Source organism: Typopeltis vanoorti, chromosome 14 (assembly GCF_054136105.1).
Source record: "Typopeltis vanoorti isolate ZY-2024b chromosome 14, IOZ_Tvanoo_1.0, whole genome shotgun sequence".
Lineage (NCBI taxonomy): Eukaryota > Metazoa > Arthropoda > Arachnida > Uropygi > Thelyphonidae > Typopeltis > Typopeltis vanoorti.
The window spans coordinates 85,348,465-85,375,724 of NC_143562.1; the positions used below are offsets into that span (position 1 = coordinate 85,348,465).

A 27,260-nucleotide genomic window follows, 5' to 3' on the forward strand; every position below is an offset into this window, starting at 1 on the left:
ATAAAAACAAACAAGACTACAATAAAACTAACCGTTCAATACATTAAAGGGATGTCAGACAAAATAAACAGAATACTACAAAAATACAATCTTAAAGCCACTTTTAAGCCTCCTGGAAAATTAAAGAATTTACTCAACTCATCCAAGGATCCACTCCCTCCATTGGCCACCCTAGAGTATACCATATTCATTGCACCTGTAATTTGCCCTACACAGGGGAAACAAGAAGCACAATTCCTATCAGAAAAAAGGAACATAAACGAGACATTAAATATAATAACTATGGTCAAGCTGGTCTTTCTGATCATGCCCTGAACACTTTACATAGAACTGACTGGAAAAGCACCTGTTGTGTACATCACACCAAAACATGATATGAACGTAAATTTAGAGAGGCCTGTGTGATTCTTATCAATCACCTTAATCTTAACAATGATGGTCTAAAAATCCCAAGCATATGGAAGGCGCATATTCTATCCACTTAACCTTTCTCTCTAAGAGTTAATTTTAAATCCAGGATTACCTATGGTTCTATCCTAAATTTAATATAACAATTGTCGTGTTAAATTAAAACATCTTTTTCACTATAACAAAACTATCTATATGAAAGAATTTTTCTCTGATGTTGTCTTAAATAGCTTTGATGTAGTTAATTTATTTTATTTCATTTATTTATTGTAATTTTATTTTCACTAGAGGTGAGTCCAGTAGAATAGCCATTGATCAAATCATTGTCTCTTCAGCATAATATGTGAAATATAATTTAGCTTGTCTCTGTATATATGTGTATACTCCAGATAACCTTAATATGAAGGTTGAAACGTTGGGAAATTAAAATAATTATTTATAACATGGTTGTAGAGTCCATAATTTGTGTAAAATGAAGGAAAGAGAGAGAGTGATTTCATTATCAATACTCTGTCCTTGTATTTTTGCATTCAAAGCCCCACAAGTAAAACATTTTTTAAAAACTGGGTATTACTATGTAGCTCAGTGGAAGTGACACTTGTATCCTCTGCACAAGGCTGCTCGAAGGTATTCTTAAGTTCAAGTATAGGAACTTTTTTAAGCCTATCTTTGACTGGTTCCCAAGTTAGTCAATCTCTGGGATGAGCAAGCGGGTGTTTTCCTCCTAGAAATTCAAGTTTTTTTTGTCCCATAAACTCAAGAAAATCGACCGTAGAACCCACATTATTTCAGAATAACATATCCTATTAGGATTAGGTACTAGAGATGGCAGTACTCGTTCGCGCATCTCTTCATTGGTTGCTGCCTATAATTAGTGATAGACATGGGCCAGCTATGTCTGGTTGGCTACTGTATCCTCTTCATCCCCAGGAAACCCAGGTGACCAGACCTAATAACATGTCAATCCAGATGTAGTCATATCAAGAGGAATGACAACTCCCTTATCTGTTTGTTAGGGCATTTGTCAATAACCAAGTAATCCTGCAAGCTGCCCTGGCTACTTTAGTAGTAATGTGCTCTCTAAACTTCAACTCTAATTACTACTACCTTACTACTACCTCCAAATCCCTGGTTTAATCAACTGCATGGAGTACAGTTCCCTCACAATGTGATACACATTGTGAGGGAACTGTACTCCATGCAGTTGATTGTGATCTATCCCAAAATGCATAACCTTACATTTTTATACATTAAACTGATATCCTTTATGTTTAGCCCATACTGTCACAGCCTATTCACAATCATCCTGCAAGCTCTCTACATCACATTGATTAACTATTATCTAATCCAACTTTGCATCATCAGCAAACTGGATATCTCCCTTCAAATTATTTCCTATATCATTTATGTACAATTTAAGCAGCAGTGGCCCAAGCACACCACTGGTCACCTGCCTTCTTCAGGATTCTTCTCCACAATATGTTACTTTTTGGCATCTGTCCAAAAAGTAACATATGGAGATACCATTTTATCCATATTACCAGTTTCATCTCCATTTGTTGCAGTGTGCATAACAGAGTTCCATGTAGCATCTTGTCGAATGCCTTTGCAAATCCAGCACTATCATTATGGAGCCATTCCCTTTATCCAACTCAACTATCACCGCATTATAAAAAGTTAATACTAAAGCATGAGCTATCCTTCACAAAGCCATGCTGCCCCTCAAAGGATCATATTCTTATCCACCCATTCCTGAATTCTCTTTTTGGCCATCTTTTCCAGTACTTTAACCACCACTCCTGAAATACTGATTGGTCTATAATTTGCCACTACTGACTTACATCCTCCTTTATGCAAAGTAATTATTTTGCCCTCCTTCCACTCTCTTGGGACTTTGCCAGAACTGAGATTTAAATTAAACAGTCTAGTCAAAGGCATCACCAGTTCCCCTGCACATTCTCTTAAAACGCAAGCTGCTATCCTATCTAATCCCACAGCTGCATTCAGATTCTGCAATATCCTAAGTACCTCTAATTCTTCAACCTCTGTTCTCAGATCAGTCCCTGTCAACTCTGCCATAACAATATCTTCACACTTGGATGATATACTTTCCTTTCACCTCTTTGGCTAATTTCTTTTCATAATCTGTTTTTGCCTTCCTTACCATGCTGATCCTTGTACTGTTCATGAGTTAGCTTGTTATCTATCTCATTATGTAACCTCCACAAAATTTTCTTATTTTGGAGCTCATGCTTAATGAGACTACTCATCCAGCTCCTACCTGATTTACCCTCCAGAAGTGCACGATATGGTATTGGATGACCGGCGAGTCAAACTGCACGAAATTGCTGAGACTATAGGCATTTCAAAGGAATGTGTAGGATATATTTTGCATGAAGAGTTGCAAATAAAAAAGCTTTGCGCAAGATGGGCAGATCAAAAACTCACTCCTATGAAAATCTCTGAACAGTGCTCGGAGCATTTTAACAAAAATAAACCAATTTTGTGCGTCGATTTATCACTATGGATGAGACTTGGATTCACCATTACACACCAGAATCCAAACAGCAGTCAAAATGGAAGAAGCTGGTTGTTCAGTGTCAAAGTCATTTCCATCAGCAGGAAAGGTCATGCCATCGGTGTTTTGGGATGCTAAAGGCATTTTCTTTGTTAATTATCTTGAAAAGGGTAAAACAATAACCGAGGAATATTATTCTGATCTTTTAACCAGACTAGATGATAAAATCGAAGAAAAGACCCAGTTTGCAGAAGAAGAAAAATCATCTTTCATCAGGACAATACACCTGTCCACAAAGGTGTTTTTGGCAATGGGAAAATTAAGGGATCTGCACTATGAAGTGTTGGAACATCCACCCTATTCCCCAGATCTGGCTCCCTCTGACTTTTATCTCTTCCCAAAACTAAAACTCTTCCTCACTGGTCAAAGTTTTTCTTCGAATCAAGAGGCGATTGCAGCCTTAGAGGGGTATTTTGCAAATCTTGCTGAGAACCACTACAGAGACTGGATAATGGCGCTGAAGCATCACTGGAATAAATGTATTAGTCTTAAGGAAGATTATGTTGAAAAATAAAATATTTTTGAAATTATAAATTTGTTTTTTCATTGTTAGGCCAAGAACTTTTAAGACCACCCTTGTAATTTCCCCCTACCCAAACACAGAAGAGCAAAATGCCACTATGCTATATATATATATATATCCAGGGTATATCCGAAAAGACAACCAAGGTATTAATAAAATATAAGTTTCACACCACATTCAAACCCCATGTCAAATAAGCAATTCCAATTTGCTCTCCTAAACGCTAACTCCATCCTCCGACCTTGCAACTTGTATGAAGTTTTCTGATTTGGCCTACTATGGACAAACAGGAAGATCTATTAGCATCACCTTGATGAACATGAATATATTTGCTACCATTATGGAAATAAGAACTGACAGACCATGCTTTGGTCAACCCTATATACAAAATTAGAGAAGAAAACCAATGTGCTGTACAAAAGCCATCACAGGTTAGAGAGACTATATTTAGAGTAAGCAATAGCAATGAAGCATTCTCCTGTATGGCTGCATTCATCTGTCAAAAAGTTAGGAGAAAGTCATCTTGAAATCAATTTCTATTCAATTGTAACAGCTGCTTTTATACAACATTAGAGGGTGCCAAATTGGGATTATAGATCTTTATCAGTTATTATTTCAATGTTTCACTTACTCACTGTATATAACATGTTTTGCACTGAGGATGCTGGTTTGAAATCTAGTGAAATATAAGCTAGTTAATAAACATCCTCTCATAATTTAATGTCTTGTTTTGGTGTTGTAATACTGTTAAAATGAATTGTGCACAAAATAACAATATAAAAGTTAGATGTGGAAAATCTAAATAAAATTTCTATTTAGATTAATACTGGAATCTTTCTTATGAAATGCCTATATTATCGTCATACTGTATCAGAATAAATGTTCTACCTTCTCCCATTGAAGAATAAGACATCAAAAGATTTCAGACAATCATTAATTACACAAATACCAACATTAATTTAATTCTACCATTCAATTTAAGCTTTTAAACATCAGAAAGGGTTCTACCTAAATTATACAATGATTTTTCATCTTCCCCACCAAAATGTTCAAGAGTAGAATGGACTTCTACTCTATTGGCCCCCGTCACACCTCTGTCATCAATTTCCTAGTATGTGCTATCAAGGAGTGTTCAGACTACTATGGCAGCAATAAATGATTAAGTTTACATTGACGCTATTAATAATCTCCTTTCAACAATTTTCCTCCAACATTTCATGCTTCTAAAGGCACTTCTGACTGAATCAATCCAACTAGCCCTTGGCCTTTCTCTGGGTCTCTTTCCTACCATATTTGCATCAAACACCTGTTTTGCTAATCTTTCCTCACCCATTCTGTTTAAGTGGCCATACCACCTTAAAATTTTTTGCATAAATGTGATATCTGTAGTCTCTAGTCTTTGATTAAGTGCTTTATTTCTAACCCAACTCTCAGATCCATGAGTTAAAATTGATTTGAATACTGTCGTCTATGCTGCTAGGTTTGTGTTTAGTAATTAATATAGAGATGACATGAAAACAGAAGATATTCTAGATGTCTGGAGTGATTACTTTGAAAGTATACTAAATGAAACAAGCAGTGACAGCACAGCAGCACACTAGTAGAAAACATTCAACAGGAATGCAATCAGGATATAAATATGTCATTATTGAAATAGAAAAAGCTATCAAAAACCTGAAGTGTGGAAAACCAACTTGAGTAGATGATATATGACCAGAAATGCTTAAATATGCAGTTATAAAAGATTTAGAGTGGCTACACTGCATAATTCAGAAAGCCTGGGAAGAGGGTTGAATTCCACCAGATTGGAGAAGAAGCACTTATGGTACCCATCTATAAAATGGAAAATAAAACTGAATGGGAAAATTATATATGTATTTATTTGTTAAGGATATTTCATGTGGATTGACTGGAGATCAAATGTTTGCTGATGAACGCAAAGTTAGGTAGAATTATCAGGATTAATGCTGATATTAATTCTCTACAGTGAGATCTGAATAGACTTTCAGCTTGGACAAATGAGTGGGGTTGCAGTTTTAATATTAATAAATGCAAGGTGTTACACTTTAGGATGCAAAGATATTGGGCTATGTACTGTATTGGTGATGCTGTACTTCAGGAAGTGGATGAGATTTGGGATCTTGGAGTGATGGCAGACAGTGGATTTGAAGTTCGACGGCACATCATCACAACTGTTGCAAAGACTGCATATCATATTGCTGCTATTGACATGTAGGGATAAAGAGGTGGTGCTTCCACATAAGACATTGGTCGGAACACATGAAATATTGTGCTCAGATTTTGACACCTGGTTTTCATTGTGATGTGAAAACACTAGAGAGGGTCCAAAGATGAATGGTCAAAGTGATGTCTCGACTATGTTGTGTTGGCTATGAAGAGCATTTGAGGGAATGTGGATTACAGATGCTGATGAATAGGAGAAAAAGAAGAAATATGATCCTTCAAGTTAGTTAAGGAATTTTATCAGATTAATATAGAAGGAATTATAAAAAGAGTGGATGTTAAGATGTGAAAAATGACACGCCATCCATGGAGTTGTATAAAGATATGGTGAAGAAGGGTCAGGAGTAGATTTTTTTGCATAGTTGTTGGTGAGTGGAATGCATCATAAATGCAGGTAGTGTAAATAACTTCAAAGCTCATTACAATAGATGTGTTGCTAGTTGAGTGGGCCTCCCACGACGAGTCTGTTGGATCCATGGAGTTACTACTATTAATAATAACAATTTCCTTGTTGAGTGTTCCTGGTAAGATTAATGGTATCCTTGAAAAACAAGTAAGACAAATTGAAGAGAAAGCTTGGAGACGAACAAGCTGGGTTCAGACCAAACAGAGGTTGTCAGGATCAGATTTACACTTACAAGTAGTAGAGAAATCATGGGAATTAACAAGGATCTATATTTGGAAAAGGCATATGGCCAGGTGTCAAGAGGAAAGCTGTTCAAAACACTTCAGTTATATGGTGTAAATGGGAAACTATATTAAGCAATAGCTAGTCTATATTTGAGTTGTAAGTCAGCAGTTAGAATTGAAGTATAGGAAGAATGTTAAATCAGGTGAGACAAGGGTGAACTTTATCTGCTGTTATTCATCATCTACAGTATATGGATCACATCACGAAGTGGTATTAAACCTGATATCAAAATTGGAGATTTTAATCTCAGCTCTTTTCTTTATGCAGATAATGTTGAACTTCTAAGTGAATCGATGAAAGGTCTGCAGGATTCCCTAACTAAATTGGATAACTGCTATAATAAATTTGGTATGAAAATTGGCATCAAAGAGACAGAGACAATGAAAATGGGCAGAAACACTGAAAAAAAAAAAGAATCCTGAATGGAGAACCTATAAGAACAAGTAAAACTGTTCAGTTATTTATGTACAATTTTTTGTGAAGATTAAATATTGAAACAGACAAAGTCGACTGAATAAATTTATATGGAATAAAAGAAAAACTAGTCAAAACACTAAACTAGCTGTATACAAGACTGTGTTCAAACCACTTATGAATCTGAGAGGTGGGTTAGAAATAAAACTCTTGATCCAGTGTTTCTGCCCATTCCATAGAAACAGATATGAAAGTACCAAGAAAGAAACTGAAAAGATGGCATCTGTGGCAGTATCATAAGAAAAGCAATAATATCAGAAAAAAAACTTGACATTGTTAGCACTGAGCAATGTGGTTAGCAGAGCTAATCTCAGCAGGTATGACCACTTAAACAGAATAGAAGAGAAAAGGTTAGCAAAACAAGTGTTCTTTGCCAGGATGGTAGGAAAGCCAGAGGAAGATCATGATCTAGGCAGATTGATACAGGAAAAAGTGTCCTAGAGGACAGAAATATAAGATCTGATATTGTTGGAATGTTAACAGATATTAGGTTAATTTGGATTAAATTGTCAATAAGAAGTTAGTAATAATGCAACTTTTTCATGTAGTACTATCATAATATCCTCTCACTGGGTTTACGGTATATGTCAGAAATTTGATGACATTTATGACCATCTATAGGAATTGGAGGAAGGTTCTTGATGAAAGTAATTTTTCCTTTAAAACAATGCAGGGGCATGTACAGCAAATGTAGTGGTGGAGGTGCTGCCAGCCACTAATAAAATGCTTATAGATCACCCAAACTACATTGTCCACTGCGTAATTTCTACATGATGCTGAAACATGGTAAATCAAATTTGGTTCAAAAACATAAGCAAAGTAAATTAGTCACACTAACTTACACAAATATCTTACAAATATGAGAAAACTATGATCAAGTCTGAAGAGATCTCACATGCTGAATAATGCAAATAGTCTTACTGCTTGTCAAAAACTCAAAAAAATTTGTGAAAAAAAAAGAAAATATAAAATAAGATCATAGTAGATCTGCTAAGATCACATTTTTATTTCCATCAGCCAACCATGAGATTATGAAATGAAATTCTTGATCACCATATCCAAGACACCTTCTGTAAATGACCACAAGGCATTTAAATTCCTTATCATTAACAAAATTTGCTTATAAAATTCACTTCCAATAAATCAAAATCTGCTGCAAAATGCTTTCCACTCTCACCAAGTCTCTATCGCTTCTTACTGCCTTCGAGAAGCCACCGTGATACAAATTAATATACTGATATAGCCACCACAATTCTCTTTAATGTTACTGTAAAAGCAAGTGAAGCCTGATTTCCAAAGAAATACCCATCAGAAGTTACTATTTATTATTATGTTTTTTTTTTTTTCAATATGCATGTCTTTCCATGTAAAGTTTTTAACCAATTACAAATGAAACCTGAGCCAAGCAGACTCACAAGGAGGGATGATAAGAATAGTTGGAAGTTTATTTTCCACTTCGTTAGATAAAAGATTAAACTAAATTTATTATAGTCTAAGTGTAAGCAAACAAACTTCGCACCTGAAGTATCTTCAGGACTGAGGCAACTCGTGATAAAGGTGGACCAAGCTCTCATCACTCCTTGTCTCAGTATCTCCCATCATGTAAAGCACATTTCCTTGCAGACATGTATAATGCTATGCATTAAGGGAAAGGCCACTACCCTGACCGGTTTCGACCTTTATTCAGGTCTCGTCAGTGGGAGCCAGACCCAGAAGGTGATACCACTTCTGGTGTACCACCTTATAATTAAATTACTCTGGATTTAAAGAAAAGATGTTGGAAGTTTATATGTCCTGATGATACTTCAGGTGCAAACTTTGTTTGCTTACACTTGGATAAAGGATTAAACTAAATTTATTATAGTCTAACCAATGGAAAATAAACTTCCAACAACTTTCTCTAAATCCAGAGTAATTTAATTATAAGGTGGTACACCTTTTGGCAATTCGTATAGATAAATATGACCTCTCCATTGCTCCTGCCTTAGTATCACCACTTCTGGGTCTGACTCCCACTGACGAGACCTGAATAAAGGTTGAAACCGGTCTGGGTAGTGGCCCTTCCCTTAATGCATAGCATTATACATGTCTGCAAGGAAATGTGCTTTGCATTATGGGAGATACTGAGACAAGAAGTGATGAGAGCTTGGTCCACCTTTACCACGAGTTGCCTCAGTCCTGAAGATAATTCAGGTGCAAACTTCGTTTGCTTACACTTGGATAAAGGATTAAACTAATTTATGATAAGAAATAGTAAAACTTATTATAATTAGAGTGGTTTGCTTGGTATTTTCTAGGAAAATAGCATATACAAATAATCTCTGAAAAGCAAATGATACAATTTAGCTAGAGAGAAATCAGTGCTGAGCACACAAACAATGTTAAAACCAAGGTGCTTGTTACTGGAATACATTCCACAAAAACTCAAATTCAATTTTACTTGGTAGATGCATTTTAAAATTTGTAGAAAAATTTAAAACCTGAAAGTATAACACGCATTTTGAAACCTGAATAATATATAGCAAGAACTATGAATGGAATATATATATATATATATATATATAAAAGCAACTGGAAGATTATTATTATGACAAATTAAAATCATAAGAGATCATGATTGCTGCTGCTCTCAGTTCATATTTCACTAAAGTAAGCAGGTAAAAACACTTGATAACAACCATATGTAACTTGTGGAACTTCCTTTTTTCAACCCTGTAGCAAATGTTCATCCCATGCAATGGCATTAAGACAACTCTTTTGTAGGAATATAATGTTAGGACTATCATAAAAATTTTAAATCAATAAAACAACCTTTGGTGGTTAAATGTTCAAGATGATTTTTGGATTTGGAATTCTACCTACATCTTTAGACTGCTTTCCCTATTCTAAAACAAATTACAGTTGACTCTCACACTATAGAAACCTGTAAGGATTGCAGAAATAATTTGTTGACGGACAATTTGATATAATGAATTTCTTTCAGCATAGCATTGTACTCTGTTCAGAATGTTTCAGTAATTTGTTATAGCAGTATGTGCTATTGTGATATCCAACTGTACACTTGCAAAGAATATCAGAACTGCATCCTTAGCCTTTAAATACTTCTGGCAACCTCAACTTCCAAACTGTTTCTTGTTCATGTCCTTTTAATATGCATATATATTTAAAGCACTTCTAGAGAATGCAATAACAATGATGCTCTGCTTTTGGAAAGATCCAAGTTTGAATCCCATCTAGGCTGTAAGGAATGCATTTCAGCATTCCTTGAATCCAACTGAGCTGTCTCTTATCTCATACAGAAATCAGGTTATTTTTTATAATATATAGCAAGAACAATCAGGTGTTCTTGTTATATATTATTCAGGTTTCAAAATGAGTTTTATACTTTCAGGTTTTAAATTTTTCTACAAATTTTAAAATGCATCTATCAAGTCAAACTGAATTTGAGTTTTTGTGGAATGTATTCCAATAACAAGAATCTTGGTTTTAACATTGTGTGCTCAGCACTGATTTCTCTCTAGCTAAATTTGTATCATTTGCTTTCCAGAGATTATTTGTATATGCTATTTTCCTAGACAAATCAGACAGGGAACATGTTCATAGGTAGCCCAGCACACTATGAAAACTGGATTAATCCTAACATTACCAAAATCAGTTTAATAACAAATATTCAGTGTACTTTGCCATAAAAGTATGGAAACCAAGGTTGAAATGACATATGCATTTAAATGCAACCATTTGAAGGTACATACACTATGTTAAGTCAGTACCGAGACAGCACAAAATTAAATTAAAAATTTTTTAAAAATTGAAGATCACTTTTAACTGTGATCATGGTTTCACTCTTCTGGCATACCTGCTACTGGTTTATGACCAGTCAAGTATCTGAATCAATCTTCCTTTAACATGACCAGTATTTTCCAAGTGTTCTGCTGAATTGCGATTAGGGCTTTGTGCATGCTAGGCAAGTTTTTCTACAAAATTTTATTCAAACGTGCAGTAATAGCATTTACAGTAAGACAGCATGGTGTCTTGCTGAAAATTATCCTGGTTACCAGCAGTTGCATATACCTAGAGAAACAGCTCCAAACCATTAACCACCAAACTTAAAAGTAGGAATCATAAACTTGCAAATTAGACATTTCTTCAACAATTTGCTACACACACCTGCAATCACCGATCCGATGGGAAATTAATATGTAATAATTCACTGATGTGTATACAGCATTCCATACAATAGATTTGCAATGCTCTACACTGAATCAACCACGACAAATATCTAGACTCTTGTCATGGTTGATATGGATTTGCACTTCTGTAAAAACTGAGAATATGCAGCTCTATCTAAATCCCTGTAGTCTGAATATCTGGTTGATTATTTGCTGTTTCCTTCAGCTTCCTGGGTCTTCTCTGCAGTGGTTATACCATCATTTACATCAGGTGATGTTGCTTGCCAATCAATTATTATGAATGATGCAATCTTCTATAATGAACAGATAAGGTACTGGCATGGCAACTTATGAAAACTCTTGTGAAATCTATTTCTTTCTCCCACATGCAACTGATAATACACAGATGTAAGATCAACTCTAGGGAATGCATCTGTTGGCCTTCTATATAATTACAGGCCATGTGGAATGACAAAGAATATCATACCAGTACGTTTTATCATAAAAGAGGGAGTATTCCAATATTATTTCAGTAGTGTATATGTAATAGCTATAGTGTATCAAGAAAGATGCCAAAACTTGCGACTGGTAAATACAGTTTTAATATGGCTTCTGACTCATTTTGAATTTGTGTTTTTAATCACATCTCTCCCTGTGATCAGGAGTAGTAAATAGCAGTAAGCAGGGTTACTTGGTGTTCATTCTTTAAAACCTTGTGCAACTTTATGACGGGGTTTTGGAGGAAAAAAAGACTATGCAGGTAGTGATTTATAAAGAAGATACTTTTAGCAGTTTGCATTGCTAAAATGCATTGCAAACTTACTGATCAATTTTTGGTTTTACTATATTTAATCATTGTATAAATACTTTAATATAATACAAACTGACCTCATTCTGATCACCCTCTAGGAGCATGTTGATGGCTCTTTCTGTGTCATTATCACAGTCATGAAGAGCAACAATAACTGCATCACTGGATTTTCCAGTTAGTTCAATAATCTAAAAGAAAAAAAAATTGAATAAGTTATAAATATGTATATGAAGAAATACTTAGCATAACATTGTTTCTATGTTATGTTAAGTATTTCTTCTATAGGTTGAAACAGCAACCTATCTGATGCATTTGAAAATTCTGAGGCTGGCAAGTTAACTGCTGGCAGAACAGCTCTTGTAAAATATTGTATCTGGTTACCTTAATGAAAAAAATATACATATATATAAATTTTGATTTTATGAGAGGAAAAGAGTTGTGTGCTGCACTTATTCTAAACATCAATATGCCTGGAATTTTAGACAAAATTTTTATTCTCTTTGACCAAGAGAAAAAGAGAGAAAAAAATCTTTGTTCTCTCTCTTTTTCATGCCACTCATTTATGTTTCCATAAATTTTCCCACTGTTGACTCTCACCTGAACAATTCCTAATAACTAAGTCATTAATATCCTGACAAACTGCTCACTGAGGATTAACAGTGGGCAAGAGGATATTAGGCCAACCCCCATACTCAATCCAGCCATTGCGAAAAACAATAATGTTGCAATAATCAAAGCATTAGCCAAGCTAAGCCTCAAAACAAATGAGTCTCTCACCATATGTTAGCCTTTTGTTTTTATGTAACAGATAGAAATAAGTTCTATTTAATATTCCAGCACATCTGACTTTGGCTGTCAACCAATGTAAATTTTTAATATAATATAACTATAATAATACTTAAAATAACAAGGATATAACTGCAGAGAATCATAATATGGTGCATGTCATAAATGCATTCATGGATGGTGATACCATTCATTATCATAACTGTACTGTAAACAATTTTGCCTAAAATGGTGGACACTAAAATTTAAATGCCTACATAAACTTTAAGCCTATTCATAACACAGTGACCTTTAAGCTTGATCATACCATATGCAGACTTCCTTATTCTCCAAAGGACTCCCCCCCCCCCCATTCTAAAAATTTTGAGGATCTACAGAATTCATTGATCTTGTGGTCTTCTCTATATAGGCCAGATTTGCAGAAGTTGCGCTTTGACTTATATGAACAGAGAAGGAAAAACGGACTGATTTATCACTCTTCCAACACACTTTGTGATAATGAATAGGCCTAAACATCTAAGCCATATCTTGAATAAATCTTTCTTGCACATCAAATTAAAGAATCTAGCACTGTCAATCATTCACATGGTTCTCTCGACAAAAATCAAGGACTAAATGATATCTGAATATCATAGATTACATCAATTAACCTGACTTCAACTCTTAATCACCTCAAAACAATACAAGAAAACAAACAACTGTGCTTTGACTGAAAATAATATAACAGTTTCACTCATTTTATGAAAATTTGTATTTATCTTATCTTTATAGTTACTCTCTCTCTCTCTCTCTCTGTAGAAGCCACATCCCCCTTGTGGTGAAACCAGTCAGTATTATTTGTATGTTTTTTTAATTGTTAATGAAAAAAAAGTCAATTTTTAAATGTTAGCAAAAAAAAAAAAAAAAATTATTTTCATAACTACTAATGGTTGATAGATAGATAGATAGATTCATGTTGATAAAGTTTACTTTATCAACATGAATTATCAATGTACAAATCAATAGAAAAGGAATAAAACAAGCAAAGGAATAGACATTACTGTGATGTCAAGCATAATAAACGTTAAGCGGTGTGTGAAAAGAAAGCATACCAAAAAGTTTTGGTGCATAAAAACAAAGGTTATGGGGAGATATTGAAAAACATGTAGAAAATAAATCCGTTTAAGTCCATTTCTGTTTAATATTGTGATGGAGGTGATGAGAGAAGATGCACCTTGGATAACGTTGTATGAAGGTGACATCTTGTTGTTTGCAGATTCAAGAGAAGAAGTGGCAGCTAAACTGGAAAGATGGAAGAAAGTACTGGAAGAGAGAGGTATGAGACTGAGCAGAAGTAAGACAGAGTTTATGTGTTGCAAAGTGGATGGCAGCCAGGAGACAGATCTGGAGCTGGAAGGAAATGTCATCAGGAAGGTGAGGGACTTTAGATACTTAGGTTCCACAGTGAAAGAAGATGAAGGGGCTGAGAAGGAAGTGGGATGCAGGATACAAACAGGTTCAAGGAACTGGAGAGAGATGGCTGGAGTGCTATGCGATAAGAGGTTACCAATCAATCTAAAAGGCAAAATCTATAGGACAGTAGTGAGGCCAACTATGATGTATGCTATGGAAACTGTGGCCCTGAGGAAAAATAACATCAGCAGGATGGAGGTAGCAGAGTTGAGAATGCTTAGGTGGATGTGCAGTGTGACCAGAAAGGATCGTCTGAGAAATGACTATGTGAGGGGAACAGTGAAAGTTACGAACTTAGGAGTGAAGATACAGGAGGCAAGGTTGAGATGGTTTGGTCATGTGATAAGGAGGGAGGACGAATATGTGGGAAGAAAGGTCATGCAGATGGGTGTGCAAGGAAGGAGGAAGCATGGGCGTCCAAAGAAGAGATGGAGAGAGCTGGTAGAAGAGGACTTGAGGATGAAGAACTTGGATGTGGAGGAGACTCATCATTAACAGTGACCCCACTTAAGTGGGACAAGCTGCAGAAGAAGAACTGTAGAAAATAAATATTAATATGACAGTTTTGAAGAGTAATAAGAAGCTTCGAAATTGAAGGAATAACACAACGAATTGAGGGTCATGGAAGTAATATAAAAACTGAAGATAAGGATGTGCGGATGTCTCAAATAATTACTTTGAAAAATTAATAAGGTAACAAGTGATACAACGGTTACAGAAGATTCCAATTCTGAAAACCTAAAACATGGAAAGGAAACAGGAGTAAATAATATTTGATCTGAAATACTACTGAAAGTTTAGCAGTTACTACTGTATAATCAGGCTTTATCAGAGAATCTCAGATGACCAGAGTAATTTTTCATCCTAATAATTTATATAGGGAAAATCGGGTATTTTGGATGAATTTTTCTTTTCACTTGACCTGTGAAAAGAAATGACCTGAGTCCATGCATGTGTGTGCATACTCAGGTACATGGGGAGAGCTAGCTTTTCCATTTCATTCTGAAAGATATTGTTTGGTTAAAGATAAGGACTTTACACAGTTCTATCAAGTTTTACCTTGCCATAACAGCAGCTACAACATGACAATGTTCACTCATGTTGAAAGAGACATGGGATCTCTTCTATAAAACTGTCACAATATACACCTCTGAATCAAAAAATGAGAATCAAAGAAAATGTGTTGAATGATTTGCAATTCTAATTATTACCAAATATGAATTAGTATAATCTAAATCTACGCATTTTGTAGATAATATAACCATGTAAACACAAAAATGTAATATAAATTATAAGTGGTGTTTAAGCAAACCACTTCAGATCATTACAACTTATCTACACAACTCCCCAGATTTATCCCACTCAGCCACCCAACAAGAAACGGTGTAATGTTATTAATTGCCCCTTATTTATGATTTACACTTCTTGAACCAATCACAATATTCATTACATCACCTACAAGCTGATATTTGGCTTGAGTTTAACTATCCTTATTTGGGAACTGGGATTGTACAACTCATAGTGGATTTTTATGGGGAAACTGATCCATGAGCAGTTAGTCAAACCTATGGTATGCTAATACCTTGAATGGGCAAGAAGAATTTTGTTCACATTTTAAAAAGCTGTGGATTATATTCCTTGGGAAACATAAGATGGCAGACTAATGAGATTTCCTTATCACTCTTTCATTCATTGTTCACTTAGTGCTTGCTTCTTATGTTTATTAACTGAAGTACTGCCCTCACATGAAAATTTGGTTGATTTTTGGGTGATGAATATTCTTGTCAGGTATATATTAACGTTATTTAGATGTACAGTCTGACTCCAGGGCTATATCCATTTGTTTTATACAAAACATATGCCATGTGATAAAAAGAACATACAAATAAATGTTTCATTCTAAAATAAGGGATGCCCAATATGCTCAACACTAATTCATCTATATGGATCACATTTAAGCAAAATTATAAATCTGATATTCCAATTAGAGATAAGCTCAGGATATTTCCACTATGCAGGTGTTATTCTCTTAAGTAAATAAACCCACTACAAATCTTCAAGTCTTCAGCCAAATGCATCACTACTAACATTCTCAGTAGTGGTGAACTAGAATAACTGCAAATTTTAGCTATTTAATCTCATTACTCAACATCACAAATTAAATAAAGAAATAATAGCATAATTAAGAATGGTATAGAGATGAGAGTTGACTAAATTTATATGGAGCAAGGTAAAAATCAGACAAAAGACAAGTTTAATACATGGATGATAAACATCCATGTGGATGATAAACAAGGGATTACCAAAAACAGGAACCAGAGAAAGTTCTCGGGAAAATTCTGGAGTGACTAAATGGCTTACAATGCCAGCCTATTCTGATGCACATGCATCTCAGCCATTGCTTCTGCAGCTGGCAAAAAAACTTGGACTTTTCTGCTTAAGACACCAGTTCTCACCTGTACAGCTGCTAATTTTGAACAAATCCCAAATCTAGCCACCCAGGGAGTAATGCTCACATAATTAAGGTGGTACACCAAAATCCTGTCTAAGATTAACAGTTAACAAATGATTCCACTCTCACAGAGAGAGAGCTGGTCAATACTCATTTAGAGTCTAGCTGTTACTTACCAACCAAATTCTCTGCCTCCCCTTTCATTCCATCAACCTCTGGCTATCTGAAATAGCCTTCCTCACTCTGTCCCCCCCCACACACACCCAAAATGTCAATATTCCTCTGTTCTTATCCTCTTGGCTGCACTAATGTGCTATAGGTAAGTGAGGATATCAAAAAAACGTGTTTAAATTACGTTGCTAATATCCAGTGGGACGATCATTTGCTTGAATGATGGCAACTACCCTTCATGGCTGCTTTCAACCAATTTTTGATAAATCAACAGGAATATTCTTCCATTCCTCTTGCAAAGCTACCCCCATTGCTGATAATGGCCACTGTGGACTGGAGTGAATTCGGCCCAGGGATATTCAATGGGGTTGATCTGTAACACTTCAATGTTGTTTTGTGGAAACCAGTCTCGGACACACAGTGTGATATGCCATGGAGCACTGTAAAACATGGAAGGGTTATTGCTGAAATACTTCCACAGAATCAGAAGCATGAAGCTGTCCAGGAAGCAATCAGATGTCATGGTTTTAGGCACATTCAACAATGTACCAAGCCCCATCCAACTGTAACACCAAATACCACTACCGACCCTCCACCAAACTTTACAGTTGGAATGCAGTCCTGATGGAAATGTTCGCTGGATAATCTCCAGATCCAAGCACGACAATCAGAGTAAAACATTCAGAAATATAATTTCTCATTCCACAGAATCCTTTTCCAGTCATCTACTGTCCAGGAATGGTGTGAAAGGCAACAGTCTAAATGATGTTTGGGGTTGAGGAAGGGGGGGGGGGGGGAAGAGATGATGTCACTTGTTCACAGTAGCTTTGCCATGATAACCTAAAGCATGCAATTCTCTGCAGACAGTTCTAGTACTAACAAGTGTCATCGTAGCATTTTCCAGGTTAACTGCAAGGGCTGCCACTGATGATGTGCGTGATGCTAAGACATTCCGAGACAGCACTCATTGATCTCAATGAGCGAGTGTCAGTGGCCTCACAGGGCATTTTCCTGCTGTGGTAGCACCATCAACTTTATATCAATGAATGGCATAAGCAACAGTGAGTTTCCATATACTGAGGCAGGTAGCAATGTCAGGGACAGAAAGACCAATGATGTGTCACCAACTGCCATCTCACACTGGAAGTCCTCGTCAGTTCAGATTAATGTGGCATCTTGACATCGAATAAAGTGCAAAGCATGCATCACATCCCACCTTTCGTTACCAGACTTCTGCAAGCACTCCATGAATATTTGCATCGCATGTAATATATCCTATGGGATGCTTAAGGATCAAAGCTATATAACTGAGAGGAGACCTCCACATAGCCTTTAAAGGAATGGAGAACCACCCAGGGATTCTAACTTAATGTACAATACTCACCTTCACGTGATGCACCGTTAGGTATCTACCTGGATACTGAACGAACAAGGATGGGTTGCCAATTTGGGATTTAGCCAACCAAATTTTAGTCTTATTGGCTTAAACCAAAATACAGAATGAGTATAACATAACAGAATTTAATGCAGGCTGGGGCATTGCCCGGTTTTTCACAGACCTATAGCACATTAGTTTGGCCCGGGCATCGCCTGCCGAAAACAAAGGACCCCCGTTGTTTTCGCTAGGGAACCAGGGCAAACAGCAAAAAGTCAGCGACTGGAACAAATCCTAAAATCCACCACAATTCGACATCAGAGTTCAAGATTGGTACTATCAACATAAGAAGCCTGAATGGCAAAGAAATGGAGCTAGCTGAGGAATTGGATAACTACCAGATCGACATAATAGAGGTGACCGAAACAAAAAAGGCAAAAACTGGCGAGATCTTTCTTAGCAATAAATACAAAATGTTATATTCAGGCAATGAAAATCAAGGAAAAGGAGTAGCCATAGTATTCAACACTAAATACGAGGTTAATCTTCTTGAATGGCAGGCAGTCTCAAGTAGAGTAATGTGGGCAAATATGAGAATGGGGAACTGGACAATACAATGAGACTTATTTGTGCCTATGGTCCCACAGAAGTTTCTACTAAGGTAGAAGTGGAGGAATTTTTTTGAGGATTTAGAGAAAGCATCTGACACAATGAAAAAGGAAAAGTTGATCCTTTTTGGGGATCTAAATAGCAGAGTAGGAAACGATTGTCAGACATACAAAAATATTTTAGAAAAATTTGGAGAAAAGAGCAAAACCAATAATAATGGCAAATACCTGTTGGATTTCTGCTCAGGACATGGACTGTTTTTACTAACACAATGTTCCAACATAAAAATGAGCACAAATCCACATGGAGAGAAGAGGCAAGGAATAAGAAAAGTCTCATTGACTACGTTATTGTTGATAGTGATGTTTTCTCCCTTGTGCAGGACACCAGAGTGTACAGAGGATTTGAAATTGGAAGTGATCACCATTTAGTCTTGAGCAGGATAAAATTATATTTCATATTGAAAAGAAGAACATATAAATTTTAAAGCGAATAAAAGTTGAGCAGCTCTCAGATGTGAACTGTAGACTAAAATACACAGAGATTATTGAAGAAAACATGAAAGAATTTCAGAACAGCAACCAAACCTTGGAGATTCAGTGGCAAGCCTTGAAGAAAACATTGACTGACTTAGCCAGAGAGGGATGTGGTGAGGTTGTCTGTAAGGATAGAAAAATCAGAACTCCATGGTGGATACAGGAAGTTAAACACATAATGAAAGAAAAGAAGAAAGCATATCAAAAGTTCCTGGCAAATAAGTCAGCTTGTGCTCTTAGAGAATACAGAGACAAATGTAAGAAAGCTAAACACTATGTAAAACTAGCTAAGCAAAAGTCAGAAATGGAGGAAAGTGCTGTGAAAGGAATTAGAGATAAAGGTGACATGAAAACAGGAGAAAAAGATATCCTTGAAGTATGGAGTAATTACTTCAAACAATTGCTAAATGAAACAAGCAGTGATGACAGCACAGTGGTAAAAAAACACTGACCAGGCATGCAGTCAAGAATATATATCCATGTATTCATTTTGAAGTAGAAAAAGCCATGACGGAAAGTGGTGTTAAACCTGATATCAAAATTGGAGATATTAATCTCAGCTCTTTGCTTTATGTGGATGATGTTATACTTCTAAATAAATCCGCTAGAAGTCTGCAAGATTCTCTGACTAAATTGAATAACTGTTGTAATAGATATGGTATGAAGGTCAGCAATAAAAAGACAAAAACAATGAAAATAGGCAGAATCATTGAAAATATCAACTGTGTTGTGAATGCAGAACCTGTGGAACAAGTAAAACATTTCAGCTTAGGCACGAATTTTAGTGAAGATGGTAAAATAAATATGGAAATAGACAACAGAATCAACAAAGCTGGTATTGTAGGAAATCTACTGAATAAATTTATATTGAATAAGAGAGAAATAAGCCAAAACACTAAATTAGCTATATACAAGACAGTATTCAACCAATATTAGCTTATGGATCTGAGAGCCGGGTCAGAAGTAAAACACTTGACCAAAGACCAGCAACTGCAGATATGAGTCCTGAGAAAGATTAGGGGCATGAACAGATGGCATCAATGGCAATACCATATTAAAAACGAGGATATTAGGAAAGAACTTGACATTGTCAGATCCAGCAATGTGTTAGCAGAACTAATCTAAGGTGGTATGGTATGGAGAGGAAAGATTAGCAAAACAAGTGTTCTTTGCCAGGTTGGCTGGAAAATGACCCAGAGGAAGACCAAGATATAGGTGGATTGATACAGTACAAAGTGCCTTAGACAATAGAATTATAAGATCTGATGATGTTGGAGTCTTGACATTTAACAGACTGATTTGGAGGAAAATTGTAGATAGAAAATTAGTAATGATGTAATTGTTTATGTAGTACTATTATATCTTGTACGCCCCTTGAGGACATATATCAGGAATTTGATGATGTAATATGTCCAAATACTTTTGTCAACATTGTGTATATGTAAAAGTATAAGTGGAAGAACCATACTGAAATTGAAAAGGACAAAAAAGAATTTGTAACACTTAATGTTCATGAGTGTTTAAGCAAACCTAAATCAGTGATGGTATTGCATCTATGGAAGACGAGTTTTATCCCACTGGATATTGTGTTTAGTGTCAATACCATGTTGTGCCAGATCAGACGTTTGAGGTGTCATGTATTCGATATAATAGCGATGTTCATTAATTCTTTTTCCCACAGAACGGCCTGTTTGTCCAAAGTATGTTAAATTACATTCACACGGTATCTGTTAAAAGCCAGCTAATGATAGTGGTGCTACTTTGTCTTTTGTAGATGGCAACAGGTCAGAAATTTTGTTGATCGGAAAATATGTGGGAATGAGATAATACTTCTTCAAAATTCTGCCAATCGGTTCCAAGATGGCAAAAATATAAGGATTGGAACCCTGCGGTTTATTGAAGAATCCTGAGGTGTTGGAACATAAGAGTCAATTATCTGCTGGATTTGATTAGGGTTGTAACCATCGAATTCCATTAACGTTTTGATAATGAAAAGGTCTTGTTGTAAGCTTGAGGGAGAGGAGTACACTTTATGTGCTCTATTAATTAAAGACTTGATAACACCAATTTTTGAGAGGCGTGATGAGCAGACTTTTGATGAATGTATCTGCCAGTAAAGGTAAATTTTCAATAAACACTGGTTGATACATTACCAGAAGCTGTGCATGAAAAAGGATGTCCAAGAATGGTAAAGTACCAGCCTTTTCTTTTTCCATGGTGAACTGAATGCATGGGTGAAGGCTATTTGATAGTTACATATTGATAAATATGATACCATGAAAAAAAAAAGTTAAGAATAATTTTAATAAAATTCTTTATTAATATTAATTTCTAGCACGCTGGAGCAGTTTTTAAATTGGTAATCCACTGACTGTTATATACTTTGTATTCCATTCCTTTGAATTGCTTGTTGTCTATACTGATGATGTACTGTTAATTTCAGCACGAAATATCTGTACTTTTATTTCATTAAAGTTAATTACTGTGGTTAACATGTAATTTATTATTTATAGTTATGCCACAGGTACCTTTAAAGATTAGAGGAAAGTACTGAAAAATTCTTGTAATCAACTGAAAACTTTTGAGGGACTTAAAATGCCAAATTTAAATGATTAAATATACATCGAGTGTTTCATCAAACATGCATAACTGAATAGGAAATCAATAATGAATAGCCATTGCTAGACAAATGACCCTTAAGGGTATACTCTGAAAAATAAAAAACGATAATTAATGTGTATACTTAAACTACAAAATTATGCTTTCTTAAATTTGTATGTTGTTATTGAAAAACTGAAGCATAAAATTCTGACCACTGAAAAGACAAGTATTGTGACCAGTAGTTGCAAAATTTGGGCTTCAAAATCTCAGTGTAAAATTTCAAAATATTCCTTTGCAAGGAGGTAGAGAGTTTTTTTTTTTTAAAATTGTGTAATTGAATAAATCATATCCCAATATCTTGAACTAAATTTGAACTGATCCCAACCTCACCAGTAGTAAAATATTAACTTCAAAATCTTCTGGTGTTTATCAACATGATAAATTGTTGATTATTATGTTGATAATCATGTGAACATGATAATCTGTCAACTTATGATTCATTCACTTAGCAGCATGAGTTTTTTTTTTTTAAAATTGTGTAATTGAATAAATCATATCCCAATATCTTGAACTAAATTTGAACTGATCCCAACCTCACCAGTAGTAAAATATTAACTTCAAAATCTTCTGGTGTTTATCAACATGATAAATTGTTGATTATTATGTTGATAATCATGTGAACATGATAATCTGTCAACTTATGATTCATTCACTTAGCAGCATGATTATAGATGGTTTCCACAAAAGAATGCTGGTATTTTAAATGCAAATATTTATTGAAAAATTAAAAGCAAAAACTTTTTCTTTGTGATGGTTGGATAAATAAGTAATGTAGTCCTACACATTTTCCAAGTAACTACATTGCAAATTCTGCCTAACCTCATCAGTAGAGTCAATTTTAATGTGCACACTTTTCCTTTAAGAATATATATAAAAATCATAGAAAATCCTGGACACCTCAAGTTAAAGAGGGAAAAGGGAAGAAGAAGAATATAAAAATCTGAGGAGTAAAGGTCTCAGGACAGTCAGGTGACAAGGAAGTTAATCCTTTTCAAGAAATGAGCAGTTTTTCAATATTGCTAATTTTGATAAAATATAAAATAATACCCTGGAAATCAAAGGCTTCATATTTAAATAACTCAGTTATTTGAGATAAAAGCAACTGCCACTATCTCATGTTTGTTCTCATCTTTGCTGCGTGAGTTTTAAGACCCAAACTGAGTTGTGAGGTTAAAAATCTGAATTTCTAGGAGAAAAGGAACCCTACTTTCTTGTGGCAACTGCCTAGAATAAAAAAAAAACTCCTTTTTTCAGGAACTAGAAGTGAGCACATAGCTGTTTTTCATCTGCCTATCTAGCATTTTGAAGTTATGACCTATACAGGGCACCTCTGCTGTTATTGATTATACAACTGCTCAGTACATTTATCAAGTGAATTTGAAGTACATATATATCATACAACTCACTTAGCTTTTTTGTTGAACTATTTTCACCCTTGATACATACTGATATGTGTACAAAACAATAAACAAGTTGACAACCCATCTTAACTATATCAACAGTTAGTTTTGAAAAATATTTTAAGTTTTAATACTGACATGCATTTAAAGTATGAATGATTATATTTAGCTATTAAACATCCTTAGAAGATATCTTATGATTTACACTATAAAATATACAACTTTTTTTTATATTTAATTAGTTATAAAATTATCCAACAAAAAAAACAAGACACAAACCTGGTCCACTTTCTGTTTCAGGTCTGGATCATCTGATTTATTTGCATCGTTGATTATTTGGGCTATTCGCAACTGCTCTGCTGTAGGCTGAAGCAAGTAGTAAGAAATCGATTAGATAAAAATCCTTCCAAAATCGATGAATGAAAATTGATTTTCACAGATATAAGATAACGAAATATAAAAAATCCAAGTGTATAAAGACAAAGGATAACATCAATCTTTTAAGACTAAACTGTTTTGTTTGGTTGTAATTCGAGAAACTCCAATCGACCAACCTTTGCCAGAAAAGGTTGGTCAATTGGTAGAGCCTCTGCTACTAATGACTCGCAAAAAGTTAAGCTAGTTTGAGCGCAGTTAGTAGTTGGAAGGGGCCCAATCATTCAATGCTGGTGGCACACTCTCCCTCGATGAGTCTTTGGACTCCCTGAAGGTGTCACTTAATAATAATAATAAATACAGCCACACAATACACAGCCTCATAGCCTAAAGCCATGAATGTCTGCAAAATGAAAAACTCCAGTTACTTCCATCAGGGTGGTTAACTCAAAATGGAATGAAAGAATTTATAAATGTTCTTCACATTATAGACAGAATTCAACCGTAGATCTCTTCAATCTGAAGGTAAATGCTCCAATGTCCTTGTGGTTGTACTAAGGTAGTGCAAGGAAACTATGCAGGCATTTATATACAGCTGTTGAAAAGCACTGTTAGTTTCATAATAAATAGCCAGATTAGATTGCACCCTGAGGAAAATAATTAAATATCGCCTCTGATGGATTATAAGACAAAAATATAAGAAAATCTTCAATTGCTATTTTGTTTTTATTACAAGAGCAACATTAATGCCAAACGATTACATAATATTAATTAAATGTTTGCTCTATGGGGATATCACACAACAAAACTGTTTATAAGCTCTTCTAAATTTGAATTATAAGTTATGTCCACCTCTATTGCTATAGTTGCTAGACCAACCAATCTTTCTTGGGTCATTGCTTTTCGAAAATAATTTTTAATCAGTTTAAGCTTGGAAAAAATTCTTTCCATACTTGCTATGCTAACAGGAATTGTTAGCATAGCGACGGCACCTACCGCAATATGGCTGAAACAGCACTCTTATTAAGCTGCGCAGTGAGGCAAATTGCCTCTATGCTACACCCTGTCGACGGTAGATAGAATACAATGAATTATCTGCTCGTTTTTTTGGTTCAGTTCTATTAAGTACTTTATTGAAATTTTAAGAACATTAATGAAAAACTTGCTTTTTTAAAGATAATTTTTTTTTTCAATATAATGCTGTCTACTACTCTTAAAAGCAGTGAGCAGGTGTCTTGTCCTGAAAAAGCAACACACCTCTACTGAGTTTACCATGGCCTTTTTCCTTCAATACCTCGTTCAAATTCCTTTAAAGCTGGTGAAATAAACTGCTGCTGTAACAGTTTCACCTTTTTTGAAGTACTTGATAAAGATTACATCATCCATATCCCAAAAGACAAAGCCAAGAAAGAACCTTCGAATACAGCCACTCGAGACTTTGCTGACCATGCTTTGGACACCCACCACAGAATACACTGGAATAAGGCCACTTTATTACACTGCAGCAATTACAAGTACAAAAGACTATTCCTTGAATCTGCCTCAGCTTTGAAAAACTTTCCAAGACTCAACAAATTTAGGTGCGTTAGACTGCCCGAAATTTGGGAAGCATACATACATTCATAAGATCGTCAGCTGAATGTCCAAGACAACCCAATTTAACCCATTGGGGAGCACCTTTAGGACTCTAGGATCAACTTCTGTTGTTGCCTTCCTTCAGTCTCATTTGCTTAGTGTGAGTGCATGCATGCACATATTGTTTTGAGATCCCTGAAGATGGCAATGTAGCAATGCCCAAAATATAAGTAGTTAAAGTTTTTATAATTAATAATCTTTTTTTTATAATTAATTTACGTTTGTAAACTGCATTATTGTATGATGGCTTGATAGCTTATAAAAATTACACGCCATCAATACTCAGTAGTGAAAGTCCTTTATTCTCACATTGCTTTATTTCCCTTTTTATAGACAGGTACCATAAAAGCACTACTCCAATCATCTGGAATTTGACCTGACCAGACCTCTAAATTATACAGTGACCCATTGTAAAACTTTTATAGCTCCATATGTGAATATTTATGGTAGAACGTCATCCACCCAAGCTACCTTTCCACATTTAAGGTCTCCGAGGGCTTTTTTTACTTCAAGTATTGATATACATTTCTGATATTGCAGATTGCATTCTTATTGGTGTTTTCTACCGCCATGATGTCATGTTTGTTTCATTTTGCAATCTTTCAAAATAATCGCTCCAGTCATTTGGAATATCTTTATCTTCAGTTTTCATGTCATCATTATCTTTTATTTCTTTTACAGTACTCTTTCAATAGCATCCAAAACATTTTACCATCTTCTTAATATTTATTTTCTAAGGTTTTCCCAAGACTTTTGTTTAGCTAGTTTTACACAGTACTTTGCTTTCTTACATTTTTCTCTGTATTCTCTAAGAACACAAGCTGGCTTACTTTCCAGAAGTTTTTGATAAGTTTCTGTTTTTCTTTACCATGACTATCTCTAACTTCCTGAGTCCACTATGGAGTTCTGACTTTTTGTCTTTCCAGACCTCATTGCATGCCTCTCTAGCTGAATCAATAAATTTTTTGGGGGGGGTTTTCCAGTGAATCTTCAAAGTTTAGTTCTTGTTTCCAAAGTAATGTTTTCTTAAATAATGTTTGTGTACTTGAGTTTTCAGTTCACCTCTAAGAGCTGCTCAACTTTGATTTATTTTAAAACTTTCTTACACACACACTTCTTTTCAAGCTTTTATCTTCATGTTGGTTTAGGATACTCCCATTAACAATAACAATGAATGAGACTTTTCCTATTTCTTGCCTTTCCACTCATGTGAGTGTGTACATCTTTATGTTGGAACATGTCAGTAATAACTAATTAATGTCCTGATTAGAAAGCTAATAGGCCCTTAGCATTTTATTATTATCAGTTTTTATCTTTGCTAAAAATTTCCCCAAAATATTTCTATATGTATGATATGATATAGCATCATCGTTTACCAATGTTCCCCCTTCGATGCTTCACTTCAGCTGATGCCACAAATCTTTCCTTTTGATATTGTGGACGTGTGGAGTGAGTTCGATGGGCGAAAGGATCTATATAACATGGATGGCTTGCATTTGAATGGTTACGGTGTAAGAAGACTTGAGAAAGTGTTGCTGAATGTGAGGATGTGCAAATTCAGGGAAACTAGATTTATTAAGGGGGGGGAGTAGATATACAGTCCTTAGGGAGGCAGTTGAATGTAAGAATGAATATAATATGCCCGAGCAAATAAGGACAACAAATCAGAGTGGGATAGTTAATATAAGGCATCAAGGTAGGGTTGGGGCTAATGGGGGGGGGGTCTTAAATTCATGTACACTAATGCTAGGAGTATTAGGAACAAGAAGGAAGAGTTTTTGCCCATGGTTAGCACTTCCAGACCACAGGTTATTGGTATTAGTGAAACATGGCTGACTGTAGATGATATAGCTAGTGGGATTGAATGTGATGGGTATAGTGTGTTCAGGAATGACAGGGAGAATAAAATG

At 35.2% G+C, this 27,260-nt stretch overlaps 1 protein-coding gene across 5 annotated transcripts in view; it reads right to left on the reverse strand.

The window, feature by feature from the left end:
* The window catches only part of lig (ubiquitin-associated protein-like lingerer), a 465,599-nt gene that overhangs the window by 340,421 nt on the left and 97,918 nt on the right, over nucleotides 1-27,260 (reverse strand). For all 5 annotated transcript variants that reach the window (XM_090403755.1, XM_090403757.1, XM_090403754.1 and 2 more), the window contains exons 3-4: nucleotides 23,620-23,706; nucleotides 11,976-12,086 (exon numbers count right to left, since the gene is read on the reverse strand). In XM_090403755.1, coding sequence (XP_090259881.1) covers nucleotides 11,976-12,086; nucleotides 23,620-23,706 — 198 coding nt within the window. The remainder of the gene's footprint in view (nucleotides 1-11,975; nucleotides 12,087-23,619; nucleotides 23,707-27,260) is intronic.